General features: G+C 40.1%; 1 protein-coding gene across 7 annotated transcripts in view; it reads right to left on the bottom strand.

Moving 5' to 3' along the window:
- Positions 1–1,758: 1,758 nt before the first annotated feature.
- Positions 1,759–14,691, bottom strand: part of NKTR (natural killer cell triggering receptor) — a 34,708-nt gene continuing 21,775 nt past the window's right edge. For 2 of the 7 annotated variants that reach the window (XM_066201798.1, XM_066201849.1), the window contains 10 exons: positions 14,041–14,186; positions 12,897–13,119; positions 12,216–12,368; positions 11,097–11,184; positions 9,533–9,678; positions 5,668–8,604; positions 4,982–5,077; positions 4,793–4,852; positions 3,829–3,927; positions 1,759–2,098 (listed from right to left, as the gene is read on the bottom strand). In XM_066201798.1, the coding sequence (XP_066057895.1) occupies positions 2,020–2,098; positions 3,829–3,927; positions 4,793–4,852; positions 4,982–5,077; positions 5,668–8,604; positions 9,533–9,678; positions 11,097–11,184; positions 12,216–12,368; positions 12,897–13,119; positions 14,041–14,186 (4,027 nt within the window). In that variant the 3' untranslated portion in view covers positions 1,759–2,019. The remainder of the gene's footprint in view (positions 2,099–3,828; positions 3,928–4,792; positions 4,853–4,981; positions 5,078–5,667; positions 8,605–9,532; positions 9,679–11,096; positions 11,185–12,215; positions 12,369–12,896; positions 13,120–14,040; positions 14,187–14,691) is intronic. The other 5 variants (XM_066201816.1, XM_066201833.1, XM_066201841.1 and 2 more) reach the window with 5 other exon arrangements.

Raw genomic sequence — 14,691 nt, 5'->3', positions numbered from 1 at the left:
CCTGAAATATGATAAAAATCTGATCCTGGAGCAGTATTTTCACTTATAGATATTGAATAGCAATGGTTATGTTTGTATATTTTTAACACCATGAACCCCCTAGTTCTATTTTCTTAGTAAGGGAAGAAAAAAACAAGTTACAGTTGTACTGAAAATGATGAAACAACAACAAACATCACTGAAATATTTGCTCAGGACTCTGAGATGGTTGCTGCTGTTAGAAACGCATCTGTAAATGTATCCTGATTTGGATATTAAATGTATTTGATGCTAAAAAGCATAAGAAGTTTACCAAAGGGTGGAAAGGTTGCAGGCACACACTTTGTCACTGAATTCTAAGTGTAAGGGTAAGAGCGGAGTTTTGGGTACTTCTAGAAAAGTGAAAAACCCCCATGGCAAATTCAGTTTCAGGAACATGCTGTGGGTGGACAGAAATGGAGGGAATCATCAGCATCTCCCTCTGAACTTGCTTTTCATGTTTCCTAAGTGTAGCAAAAATTCATTGAATTTAGGGGAGCTTAATTCAATCGAAGAGAGAAGGAATTGATGCCTCAGCGAGAAATTACCGCTTTTAATTGTCAAAGCTACTGGGTCCTGATGAGATTAAGAAAAAAATCATTTCCAATATTTGCAAATGAGGAAATGAAAGCATCTCCAGATACTACAGAAAGTCAGTAATGGAAACTGTTATGGTGCAACAGTGCTTGTTAGCTCTAATCAAACCACATTTGTTTTGTCACTACAGACCCCAATTTACAGGTTACATTATGCCATTAAAAAATCTGGTTCTCAATACACAACTTTCTAAACCCCCCCAAAAAACTTTACAGATTATTTTAAATCAACTCAATCAGAATATTGCAAGAATTACACAATGGTCTTCAGCCTGAATCTATTTATTTTTTTTGCAAACCATTTACCAGTAACCTAAGAGTAATTTTTGGTACTAAACTTTACTTTGAAACTATTGTCCATGTTTTTCATGAGGCATCTCAGTATTTTTTTAGTCCTGCTTTAACAAGATATAGTTCAATATCTGCAATATCAGTATCTGATATTCCCTGTGGTGAATGGGATACAGAGCTTTTATAAAGGAGGTTTTATAAAGGAACCTTTATGACTGGTTTTCTCAGAAAATTATCATCATGTCAGTTTTTGAAAGAGTGCTTTGGACAAGCTCATGATACACTCATGGTTTACAACATTCAAAATGTGTTGAAGGATGCCAAGCACTGTAATAGGAACTGAAATCAAAGTCAGGAAGTGTTTAGAAACACTTTTTTTAGTTTCTGAAGGACATTGCTGTTTATCACAAAATTCCTCTTTCAAACATAAAAAGTTTTAGACAAGTTGGATATTAAGCTCCAAACTCATTCATCACACTTTTGCTCACTGCTTGTCAGTTTGACAATTCCCACTGTGCATCATCTCACCTTTTCCAGCAGAATTCTGGAACATCACAGTTCAGGAGGGATTAAGACAGAGTGGCAGGCTTTGTTTTCCTCACCTATATCCTGTATAGAATGCAATAATCAACAATCAAGACAGCATGGAAACAGCTTCCAGCAATAAAAAAAAGCATTTTCATCAACTAGAAATGGCAGCCTTTTTAAGAAATTGACTTCACAGTTTAGTAGTTGCTAGCACATCTTTCCTAAGGTGTTTTTATAAACAAACTTGAAGGCAGTCCTGACTGCTGCACCCAAAAAGTGGCAGCAGCAATTCACCTAAGTGTCATTCATGGCTTGGAAAAGCTGATTCAAGGAAACCAAACTGGGGTTTTTATTATTATTATTTTGTAAAAGTTGCATTTGACATAAAAAAAAATAAAAAATAACATCAGCTGTCGAGCTCAGTCCTTCTCTCTGTAAGCAGAGAGTTGAGTTCCCTGTTAAATGGGAAAGTTTCAGCTAATTCAGCAAACAACCTTCACTTGTGACTCTGTCAGAACAGTTTTTTTTTTTGAATATAACACTGAAAAAATTCTGGAATACAGTTTCCATCCTCAAAGGAACGTCCTCAGCTGTATCTGCTGCTCTCACTGGGGCTCCTGTTGTTGGAGTAGCTGCGGTCACTGTCGCTGTCGGAGCCGTAGGACCTGTAAGGGGAAAAAAAAGATTTAAATGCCCCCAAAGCTGCAGTTTGAGCTCCAAATTCAAATTGCATCATGTCAAGAAATTGTCACAGATAAAAAAAACACACCAGTCTTTTACAGGATTGTATTTCTTGCAAGTGAAGGATTCATTAAAAGATACTCAAAATGGAAATAATCATTAACTTCATATGATGAAAAATCCGTGTAACTCAAGTCAAACCGTTTGTAACTTCTTGCTTTCTCCGTCACAGCTAAAAACCATCCAAAATTAATGTTTTTATATAAAAGCTAATTGAGCTGAGTGAGAAGTGTATTCTAACAAGTGGAATTTTACACTGCAAGCATTTCTCAACTAGGATAATTTCACAAATCCTTGATTTATGTATTTTATTTTCTTGTTTGAAGGAGGGTCTTAGAAATTAGGCCCCATAACCACAACAGAGGTGTGTTTGTGTGTCTGCAGTGTGGAAATTGTACTTAAAATGTTTTGGCTCCTCCAGACAAATTCCAAGCTCAGCACCTGGCCAAATGTCAACACAGAGCCCAGATGGTTTCAGACAAGCCACAGGACACGTTCAAATTACACAGAACAAGCTTTCAGAGATTTTCCAGCCTCCTGCCTGTAAGGGAAGCTTTCTAAGTGAAAGGTGAGCATTTCCTAATCCCACAGTGTTTCTCTGAAGCTCCTCAACATAATAAAGCAATGGTTTTTAAGTTCATTTCCACATTCTTCATTAAATCTCATTAATTTTCCCTCCAACACAATATGAAAATTGTCTTGTGCAAATGGGTGAAAGCAAAGTTCCATTAAGAATTGGTAAAAAGCTGTGAAAAAATTCATATGAGGAGAGGATGAAAATGTACAGTAGTCTTAGAAACCTGATTTATTATAATAGGGGGCATATTAAATGTATAAAACAAATCATCAGTGATATTAAATATATCTACAACTCTCTGTCCATACCTCTGTGAAATGTGCTCACTTATACTTACATAAATCCCCTGGACTGAGGAGAATAAAATTTATTCTGAACTCATCAGATTTGCAGGTGAAAATATTCTTTCAAAATACATCCTACGTAGTTAAAAAAACTAAATCTGGATTGCAGCAAAACTTTTAATTTCCTTTCTAGATTGTTTTAAATCCATTTCTACAGCACAACCAAAAAGAATTTACCATCCAGTGGAATTCTCTGCATACCAGGCAGCTCTTAATCCATTACAGAGCACTTGATTTAAATCTTGTGAGCTATGTGGGTTTTAAGAAACACTTGAATATTATTAAAAAACACCAGATCATAGAATCATTAAGGTTGGCAAAGACCTTTGAGATCACCAAGTCCAATGGTCAACCCAGCCCCACTGTCTTCACTATTAAACCATTATAAACTATTAAAATGCCATTTCCACAAGTTTTTAACACTTCCAGGGATGGAGACTTCATCATTTCCCTGGGAAACCGTGCCAATTTTGAATGCATGGACACAATGAACTGGAAATCAACTTCTTCTTATCCTGGTTTGTTTCCCCATCCTCATATTCGCAATGTCAGAACTTCCAACTTCCTCGCTCACATGCATGCTCTGGTTTTAACTACAATTTGGTTTGAATTATTACTTTTGCTGAGTGTATTTCTTATTCTTATGGGGGGAAAAAACAGCACTGTGGCCTTGTTAAACATCCTCTGTTTGTGTTCAGCAAATCCATGTGCACCGAAGCAGGGTCACACCCACCTGGATCTCCGGTCGTAACTCCGAGATCTGCGGTAGCTGTCGCTCCTCTTGCTCCTGCTCCGGCTCCTGCTGTAGTAACTGTCATAGGTGTAGGACCTGCTTTAAAGCGGGGGGGGAAAAAGTGATTGTGAATTCACAATATCTGGTCTAAAATGCTGCTTTAAATGCTGGTTTAAAGGATATTTATATACAGACTTGAGGGGCTGTATGGAAATTACTTTCAAGGATGTGGTGAACAATTCTACACTTTATAAAGGTTTCAACGCAACAATCTTCAAAATAACAGTAAAAATCTCAAATTTTATTAGGAAGGGTATACTAAGCGTTTATAAAGTTTTGTGCTTTCTCTTTTTATTCTAGTAAAATTCTTGTTTGCTGATACTTCTGAAAGCAAGCAAAGCAATTCCATTTGTAACTCAAATTTATTTAAAAAAAAACTAAAGTAAATGTGTTCACTACTGCTTATAGCATTACCTGCAACTGTAATGCCAGGATGGTTTGGTTATTTTCAGCTTTTGGAAGTGTCTTGTGTTCATTTTGCTTTGATTCAAGCTGCCATCATGGTATTATAATAATAGTTTTAAGTACTACAGATCCCTGGAACTGTCCAAGGCCAGGTTGGATGGGGCTTGGAGCACCCTGGTCTAGGGGAAGGTGCCCCTGCCCATGGCAGGGAGTTGGAACTGGATCATCCTTAAGGTCCTAACTCAAACCATTCTGGGATTCTTTGAGATAAAAGTAATCTTTAAAAAGTGTTTTTATTAATAAATATGTATTTAGCTAAGTAATTGTATTACAGTGTGCATAATAAAATAGGTAGTACGTACAATATATAATAGTATCACATACGATAATTATATAATAAAGTCTATTTTAAAGAAATGTAAATAAAAGTACACTTATACTAAGATGATTTGATGGGCAGCACATTTCTTGCAGATTTCTATAAAAGGACAATCCATACCTGGATCGACTGTGGTGACCATAGGAACTGCTCCTGGATCGGCTCCTGCTATAGCTCCGACTGACAAAAATCACAACCACGGAGGGGTTTTTAGTCAACAGAAAGCACAAGTGCTGAAGAGAGCAGGGGCAGAGGGGGAACAAGAGGAGGAGAGCACAACTGGCACCATCTCCAGCTGGATGAACTCACCTACGGCTCTTGTAACTGTGGTAGGAGCTGCTGCGGCTCCTGGAGCGATCTCGGCTGTACCAGCCCCGGCTCCGGCTCCTCGAGTAGCTCCTGGACCTGCAACCAAAGACACCAAGAGAGAGCACAACTGAGAAGAGCAGCAGAAAATGGGAGCCAGAAGAGGTTACGGATCTTTAGCTTTCTAGCTAAATATTTATTCCATATTTGCTAGATGATATGAGTTAATCCAAGGGCTGGAGCCCCTCTGCTCTGGAGCAAGGCTGGGAGAGCTGGGGGTGTTCACCTGGAAAGGAGAAGGCTCCAGACAGAGCTCAGAGCGCCTTCCAGGGCCTAAAGGGGTTCCAGGAGAGCTGGAGAGGAACTTTGACAAGGGCCTGGAGTGACAGAACAAGGAGGACACTTCACATTGACACACGGTGCCCAGAGAAGCTGTGGCTGCCCTTGGATTCCTGGCAGCATCCAAAGCCAGGCTGGATGGGGTTTGAAGCACCCTGGGATAGTGGACGGTGCCCATTGCAGGGGGTGGAACTGGATGGTCCTTAAGGTCCCCTCCAACCCAAAACACTCTGTGGTTCTATAACACAGGACTGTTAAAAAACAAAAACCATAACCTGAAAAGCATTCTTTGAAAACATAAGAACATTTATTTTATCAGGCTGGCTGTGGGAGCAGCACAAGCTTCTCACCTATATGAATATGTAGAACTTCTGGATCGACTCCTCGAGTGACTGTAGGATATGGACCTTGTTCTGTGTCTGGATTTAGACTCAGATTTACTTCGTGACCTGCTGAGGCTCCTGGAAGGGCTGTTGTCATCTCTGCTTGGAGATTCCTCCTCACTGGAACTTTCTTGATTCCTTGGCCGACGATTTAGCCGGGCTGTTTTCCTCACTTCATCAAAAAGAGACCCAGGCCTTACTTTATTTTTTGCTTTTATTTCAATTCTTAAACCTGCTGGTTTAGGCTCTGGTGCTGATACTACATTTTTAACTTCTGTGGTCGTACTAATTGTTGCTGGTTTTAAGTTACCAACACCTTGCAAAGGCTTCCATTTATTATCTATCATATTGCTTGGTGTATTTTCAGAAATTTCACTTTTTAAACTACAGTCTTTAGCACCAGACGCAGGGGCAGAGTTATTTTCTTGCCTTCCCGTTTCTTTTTCTTCTTTAATATTAATAAAGTCTCTTATGTTGTTTCCCAGTTTGACAGCATCCTGCTCAGGGGTCTCAACCTGTAACTCTTTTTTTACATCAGTACTTAAAGGTTTAGCAGTGAGAATGACAGGAGACAAAACATCCACATCCACCTTCCCTGGCGAGTTACGATCCGGAGTACAAATCTCCATATTGTCATCTGTCTGAATAACATCTTCCAGCCCATTCTGGTTATTTTCTTCAGCTTGTTTAATCTCACTCTTGCAGGCAGCCACGTTTATTCCTGAGTTTAAAATACCGGTTGAAGCGCTTGTTTCAATGGGCTCTTTATTAAGGTTGCTGCGATCTGGCGAGGCCCCACATGTGGTGTTTTTATCTAAAAGGTTTTCATTCACACACGACTTTTCACCATTTCCCATTTTATCTGTGACTATTTCATCCTTTTCATAAACTTGTTTTTTATCCTTTATGTCCCTGCTAAGCTGCTTTTCTTTTTTATCATCCTTAGTAACCGGCTTTTCATTTATCTCATCGTCCTCTTCTTCCCCAAACTCAAGGGGGGGCTGCCAATGAAACACTTCTTTTCTTTTCTGGACTTTGTGTTTTTTCTCCTTTTTGCCTTTCGATTTTTCCTTTGCTTTTTTGGAATGTGATTTTTTAGGAGTCTTTTTCAAACCATGTTTGTGTTTTTTTGACTTGCCTCGAGTGTCTGCTGAGCTGGAACAAGAACTCTCAGATTCAGAAGATGACAACTGTTTGCTTGTCTTCCACGCGCAGTCAGAACCCAAAAAGCCCTCTGAGGAATTGGATTGTTTTTTTATCCTTTTGGTAACACTAAGCTCAGTGTCAGACCCTGAGGTGGCCTCTCCTTCTTCTTTCCCAGAGGAGGGTCTGGAATCCCCCCTATTATGCTTTGCCTCTCCTCTTTCTGAATTCGACTCCGAGTCCCATTTGCTACCTGAGTAGGATTTGCGTTTTGTTTTTGCACCACCTCTGGGTTGCTCCGAGCATTTCTCCTTAGCTGCTTTCTTTTTAGAGTGATCAGAATCCCGCTCACCCTTGGCTATCTCCTCCCTTCTCTCAGAACTCATGCTATTTTTATCCTGTTTCTCAGCATCCCCTTCTAATGGAAAGTGGCCTTCTTTTTCTTGGACCGCTTTGGCTTTGGCAGAGCGCTCGCTGTCGGAGGAGAAGTCTGAGGATGACAAACTGTCACTCTCCTTCAGCCCTTGGGAAGACTCATCGTAGTCCTTTGGATGCTTGTAAGGCAAAGTGCTTTCAGAGCTCGTTTCCTGCCTCAGTTTGAGGCCCCGAGCTTTGGGATCGCTGGATGTGGATTTCCTTTTGCTCCTGTGCCTGTCCTCATCGCTGAGGGAATAGTCGGATGTGGACTCGCTGTACCCTGACCTGTCGCTGTGGTATTTACTTGGAGACGGTGACCTGCCAGAAGAAGGAGATTTTGTCCTTGAACTCGATGGGCTTCTAGACCTTGAGTAAGATCTGGAGTATGACCGGCTTCGAGAGGACCTGCTCCTGGACCTCTGCCAGCTCTCTGAGCTCCTGTCACTGCGGCCTTTGGAATAACCGCTCCGATCGCTCTCGGAGCTCCTCTCCTGCTTGCGAAAGGAGGAAGAAATGTTGGCCTCCTTAACGACCACTAAATTGTAGTTAGTTTGGGTGGGAATTAAGTGGGTTGTTTTAGCTTTCATCTCCTGAATTCGCTCATATGATGGCTTCCAAGGTTTCTGCCCAGGTTTCCATCTTGAAGGTGGGGGACTGTCACTTAAGGGTATGACAGGGAGGGTTTCTGGGACAACTGGTGGCACGATAACCTTGTCACTGGGCAGTATCACTGCTCGGACAGGCTCAGCAGCCTTGGCCAACTTAGTGTCATTTAACCGTGCTGAAGTATTCCGTGGAGAGTTGGGAACAGTCTTTTGCTGCCTGGGGTTAGAACTTGACCGTGACCTACTTCGAGATCGTGATGATTTAGAGGCTGATCGTGATCTAGAACTTCTTCTGGAGTAAGATCTTGATTTAGATCTAGACCTGGATCTGGACCTGTAGTATGACCGAGACCCTCTGCTTGATAAAGATGACAAGCTCTGGTCTTCCTTATCAGATTTAGACCAGTCTCTCCTGGATGAACGCCTGGAAGACAATGAGGAAGAACGAGATTTCCTCTCACGATCACAAGACGGTTTTGTCCTCCTGTGGAAGGAATGAGAGGATTCTACATCTGAGGAGGCTGATGTTTTCTTTTTCTTCGTTTGCTTGTGCTTCTTGAAATGCTTCTGCTTTTTAGATTTCTTTTTATGCTTCACTTTCTTCTTCTCTTTCCTGTGCTTCTTGTGATGGCTGGAGTATCTCACAGTGCTTAGATCAGCATAACCATTATGGGACCAAGACCTGGATCTCCGGGATGCGCTTCTCTCATCCCACCTGCTTGTACAGGGGTCACTCAACCTGGAAAACAAACAGATGAACTCCAGACTAAGTGCAAATTCCTTAAAAACCTTTAGATAAATTAAATATTTTTCAACCTAATTTTAAATAAGTTTACATAAACCCTAGCACACACACTTTAACACCAGAGAACTGATTTGAGCTCCTTACACTAATTTTAAGATACAGAATTACATCACTATCAAGAGCTACTTCTCCCTGAGAAATAAATCAGCCAACACCAGCAAATTTTGCATATTTTAGGACCCGTGTAAAGAGATTAAAGGTTTTAATTACCCCAGTCTGCAGGACTTTGACCTCTACAGCTACAGGATCCTTAAACCACACTTAAATACAAGTTTTAAAACATCTCAGTACATAAAAAAGAATAATCAGAAACACTTGCAATTATTAACTGATAGTTATATACAATATTTTCAAGTTTTCCTTTTAAGATTTATCTCTCATAATTTGATAGAAGCTCATATTTAATACTAAGCCATCAGGAGTTTTGGAGAGCTGACTTCCATCCATCATACAGTTTGCAACTGCTGAAAGAACATACAACTAAAACAGTAAAGGCTTAGTGGATTTGATTGTTTTACTCCAAAGGAACCAAGTAATCCACTTTGAGGATAAGGAAATCCCTGCATCCTTAAGGTTGGAAAAGACCTTTAAGATCACCAAGTCCAACCACCAACACCACCACCTCATTCAGCACTAAACCACGTCCTCAGGTGCCACATCTACAAGTTTTCTGAGCATTTCCAGGGATGGTGACTCCCCACTTCCCTGGGCTGCCTGTGGAAAAAAAAATTTCCTAATACTCAACCTAAACCTCCCCTGGCACAACTTGAAGCCGTTTCCTCTCACCCTGGTACATCTACCCAATCAATCCGGGCTTGTCAAAGCCCAGGACAATTCCAAGCTGTGCTAGGGCTGATCTTACTTGTCTCCTTTGCTCCACTTCTCCCCGCTGGGCGCTCGGTAGGTGCGCAGCCTCTGCATCTCCTCCTTCCAGTGGGGAGGGGTCTCGCTGCTCTCGTCGTCGTCGGACTCGGAGCAGGAGCGGGAGCGCGGCGGGGTGTGATAGCGCTGGGACAGCAAACACACACAGCTGCAGGGAGGGTCTGCTCACACAACTGCTGCATCTTTTATACTCTTTTATACATTCTGCAAAGCCTGAGAGAGGCCAGCAGCTCACCCAGCTTTTTTGAAAGGAAGAATCAAGGAAGAGGCCGCGGATTCCCTTTTGGAATAACGCGATTACTGCAGATAACCACCCTTGTTTTTAAGGCACAGATGTTTTGCTTTAGTCAGACACTTCATGGTTTGTAGGAGTACAAGACAAAACCCCATTTCAAAAGTTACTGCTGCTCAACTCTTCAGAAATGGAAATCCAGATTAAGTCACTTTAAAGCAATTTAAAAAAATATAAAACCAAACAAAAAAACCCTCACAAGACACCTCCCAAACTCTTTCACAAAAAAAGAGCAATGATGCTTCACATTTAAAAAAAATATGCATAGGCAGAGCATTTAAGTAGGCAACAAGAGCTACTTGTGCAGCAAAGAAAGAAGAACTGTGCTATTGCTAACTCATTATTTTCCATTACCCAGTGGGATACACACTTAGGTAAATTCTGTGAGGAAATCAGATGCTCCTTGACTCAATAAAAGCGCATCTGGATTTGACTCAATTATTTTGAGCCACTTATGAAAGCAGTGAAAATGGGGGGGCGAAAGTGTTGTCCCCTAGAAAAAAATCACAACGATGCATGTATTTATTTATCCAGGTAATTAGAGAAAGCTTTAAGACATCCTTCTTATATTAAAAACAAAACAAAACAAAACAAAAACCACCAAAATTAAGATAACCTGCTGCTCAGAGCTTCCCTATTGTTTCAGTTGAAGCAATGACTACTTAAAAAACAGCTTTTACAGGAGAATGGCTGAAAAGATTGCAGAGTGTCACGGACCTCCCTAATTTTCACAATTTATACTCTGGAGTCTCATGGAGCCTACAAACAAGTATTTTGAAAAACACCAGTGAACCTCACCTAGACAGAAACTGTGCCAATAAAGACTATTAGAGATGGAAGGAAAATGTGCTTCTCCAACTGCCAGCTCTAAATGACATCTTTTTTCATTCTTAATTTTGCTGAGAGGGTGCCAAATTGGTGAAAAAAAAGGACACAAATCCCAATATCTGGCAGAAGCCAATTTCACTCTGCTTTAAGTTATTTTTCCCCAAGTCTTTATTTACATAAGTATTTCTAAACATTGCATTTAGGCTTTTTTTCTCCAAACAGTCTTTAAGTAAAAAGACAGTAACAGGAAGGAGGGAAAAAAAAGTGTTATAAAAAATCAACTACCTGACAAGATTTCAAAACTGGATCCTACAACATGTAAATAAAGTGTCATACAAAGTCCTCCAGGGAAATTCAAAGCTCAGAGTCAGGGAAGATACTCTGGGTGAGAGGAAATAAAGAAATAAATAAAATTGTCACATACTATTGTGCCTCTTCCTTTAATTTTTCGTCCGGATTTAGAGACTGATGGTTTCTGGTCAGTCAGAACTGGAGCAGCATCAAGAAGTTTCCTACATAAATAAATAAAGCATGAAGTTACATAGCAAAAGAAACCTCAATTAATTTACAATTAGTTTAAGTTAAAAATGAGAAATATTCATCATCTTATTCATGCATTTTCAGACAGAATTCAGCATTTTTTTTTTCAAGAAACAAAGCAAGAGAGTTCTGCAACAAAAGGCAAATCAGCATGTATTTGTTTTCAACCAAATGTGCAGCCTGATGTCTTGACACAGAAATTAATGCTAACAATGAACTTGCAAAACACTGTCACAAGAGGTTAACTTGTGTTTGGGGCACAAATCCTGAAGACAACAGGGGCAGAAGAGTTTCAGGATCTCAGTTCAGGATAGTTCACAGGTTCTAAAGCTTTCCTTCTTTCACCTTATCCCCAAAAGTAGTAAGTGAATCTTTGGGAACATGAGTGATGTTCCAAGATAAAGACTTACAGGAGACTGTACCATTAAGGGAAATTAAAAAACCCAACATCAAACAAACTCAACACTGATTTTAGAGGTATCTGGCACTGTAATGGATTTGCTCAGTTACAAAAGTAAGGAAATTTGACAGCAGAGGTAAAAACACATTGAAAGCCTCTTGTGAACTTGTGACTTCCTTTTTAGCAAGAGAAGAGTATTTTCTCTTATTCTCAGACACTGATAAGTCACAAAATTCCAGGTGATTGATTCTGAACCAAAGTTTCTTCATCAGTCTTAGAATCACCTCTCCCAGACCCAAGTTTCCCTTGCAATCAAGTATTTCCTCTGGTTTGCATTGCATGATTACTTCTGAAATTATTCATTAATTGTTTTAAATTGAGTTTAACATCCTTAAAGACCAATGAAATCATCTCGAGATCTCACTGAAAACCCGTGGCACAGGTCACAAGGAATATTACAAAGGAAACTGTAAAAAGGCCAACGAAATGACCTCATGCAGCAATTCTGACACTGCAGTCAGCAGCACCAGGAAGAGAACGTTAACAGGAACATTTCATGCACACTTTTCAGCAAGTCAGAATAAAAAGCTCGGAGATCCTTACGGTTCAGGCTCTACATTGACAACAGGCACATCTCTTCTGAGCAAAAATCTATTTTCAGGCACTGGGGGGATTTCTTCAGGACGTACCACGGGCTTGTCCCGCTTTGTGCTAAGGTCAACTTTGTCTGCGACATCGCTCTTGTCAGAAAGGCTGCTGAGGGAAAGAGCAGGGTGAGAAACCACAGTTACCTGGAAAAATCCCTCTTCCAAATGGATTCCAAGACAAGATGCATGGAACTTAAAGTTGGCTTAAAAACCAAAATGTGTTCCCCCACCCATTACAGGCTAAAGGGAGGACGGGCCACTGTTACTGGAGAGAAAATTCAGTTCTTGCTTTACAGCAAATAATTCTGCTTTTCATTTACAACTCGTTGTGAAATATTTTTAAAATCCAATCAAATATATTTACAAAGTTCTGCAATTTGCCTTAAGTTCCACGTTTACACAGGTGTGCTGAGCCCTGAATAGTTTCACATGCTGGGATTTAGTTATTTCAACATCAATCTTCAATTTCATGGAAAACTCAACATGCTCAGCTTTAGGGCTTTTTGTTTGTTTACAAAATCATGCACCAACCCCCAAACTTAAAAGCATTTTCATATTTACTGCTTGAGCACTTCATGAAAACAAAGCAGAATTTCCCAGATTTCACTGCAACTGTTGAATTTAAGAGACCAGTCACCGTCTTTGGCTTGAGGTTCGCTTGCACCTTGGATCCTCTTTCTTCCTCTCCTCCTTCCTTCGTTTCCTGGACTGTTTGGTTTTAGTTCTTCTCTTCCTCTTTCTCCTCCTGCTCCTTTCATTCTCAGCCTCACTCTCAGATGAGGATTCTGAAGAGCTGGATGCACTGGAGGAGGACTCTGAGGCTTCTGAGTCAGAGCAAACCTTCTTCTTCTTCTCCAAAGCTGGAACAGTTATTTTCAATTTACACTGTGCACATGTGTGTGCATGTCAAAGCACAAAGCACACAAATTAATACATGCATAAATACACAAATGGGCCATCTTAAAAAAGCTCAGGGAACTTTTACACAATATTGAAGAATCATAACAAAAATTCACCTGATTGTGCCCAGTCTAAATCCATGTTGGCATGATACAAATATTTTCCAGCAAAGACAGAATACATGAATAAGCAAAGACCACTCCTAGTAAAAGAAGTTACGTGCTTTTGGAAACAATGCACAGGTTGCAAATCAAAGATTAAGAACAAATTAGTTGCTGGCTCAGTTGTGCATTTTTTATTCTTAAAACTTTGTCATGTTCTCTTTTCTGCATCCTCATACTTTTACACTATGGCACCTCATGACTTTCTTTAAAGGACAGAAATAACCACCTTATCCTTAAGTAAAATCATAAATTAGGTAGAAAATACAAACTTATAACACTCCACTAATTCACAGACACTGTCCAAACATATATTTAAGATCATTTATTCTCCATAAATCTCCATGAAAAGGAAAATAAGCTTGACCACATATATTAACTTGACAGAATCTTGAAATGAACCTTTGGAAAGTGCACAAAATCCAACCTGAAGAAAAGTGCATTTGTGTCTCCCTCCTTCAAACACAGAAAAAGAATTTTTCACTCCTTTTTGAGTTTGTCATGTCAGCCTCTAACACGAACAGGGGACAAACGTTGAGGGCAGAAAATATGTTTTGTTTTGCTGTGCTTTCCTCTCCTACACCAAGATTTAAGTTTTACAGTTTCGCAGGAATTAATTAAGATTCTGCACGTTGACCATAATGATTTTTAGCTGTTGGTGGGATTTCTGCACTCTCTGAGAACAAGAACATCACTAAGTTTGGGAATGCTGGCACTCACCATCTTTAGCTGACCTGGTGACCAGCACCCCGCAGTCAATGACCCGGACGTCTGCGTAGGGCCTGCTCGCGGTATCGGTTTTGAGATTTTCTATCTGTTCTATCACTTCAAACCCAGAAATAACCAGTCCAAAGACAACGTGCACGCTGCAAAAGAAAAAAGTATTCACAAAGTACAAAACACCTATGAACCACTGTAATGATTTTCCAATTGATTTCACATTTAAAAAGTCAGTCTGAGGTAGAAACATTGAGCTCTTAATGCGTTAAATAAGATTTTTTTAAATGATTTTAAGTGGAACATTGGAACAATGCTAAGATTTTATGCCATGTGAAACAAAGATCCATTCTGACATCAAGTACTTCCCTCAAGTTGAAGGAGTCCCCTCTCCTCAACAAGGGCAGGGGAAACAGATTATAATTCCTAACCCACCCTTCTATTTTTGCAGTTTTGTGCAACAGAGATCAAAAGCCCATCTATAAACATGACAAAAGACTTCCCCAGAGAAGAAGAATTTATAGGTCCCTACAAAACCAGGATACAATTCCCCCCTGGCATTGTAGGAACAGTTAAAATAAAGGAATCCTTGGTTTTGTTCTATGGTACCACATTTCTCTTTCTGTCTTCCATTTCCCCCATAAATTTTAGGGA

The sequence above is a fragment of the Chamaea fasciata genome, unplaced genomic scaffold (genome assembly GCF_029207755.1).
Source record: "Chamaea fasciata isolate MVZ Bird 193981 ecotype frontalis unplaced genomic scaffold, bChaFas1.0.hap1 SCAF_1, whole genome shotgun sequence".
Taxonomy (NCBI): domain Eukaryota; kingdom Metazoa; phylum Chordata; class Aves; order Passeriformes; family Sylviidae; genus Chamaea; species Chamaea fasciata.
The sequence above is the reverse complement of the archived record's forward strand: the minus strand, read 5'-3'. Positions and strand labels throughout refer to the sequence as shown.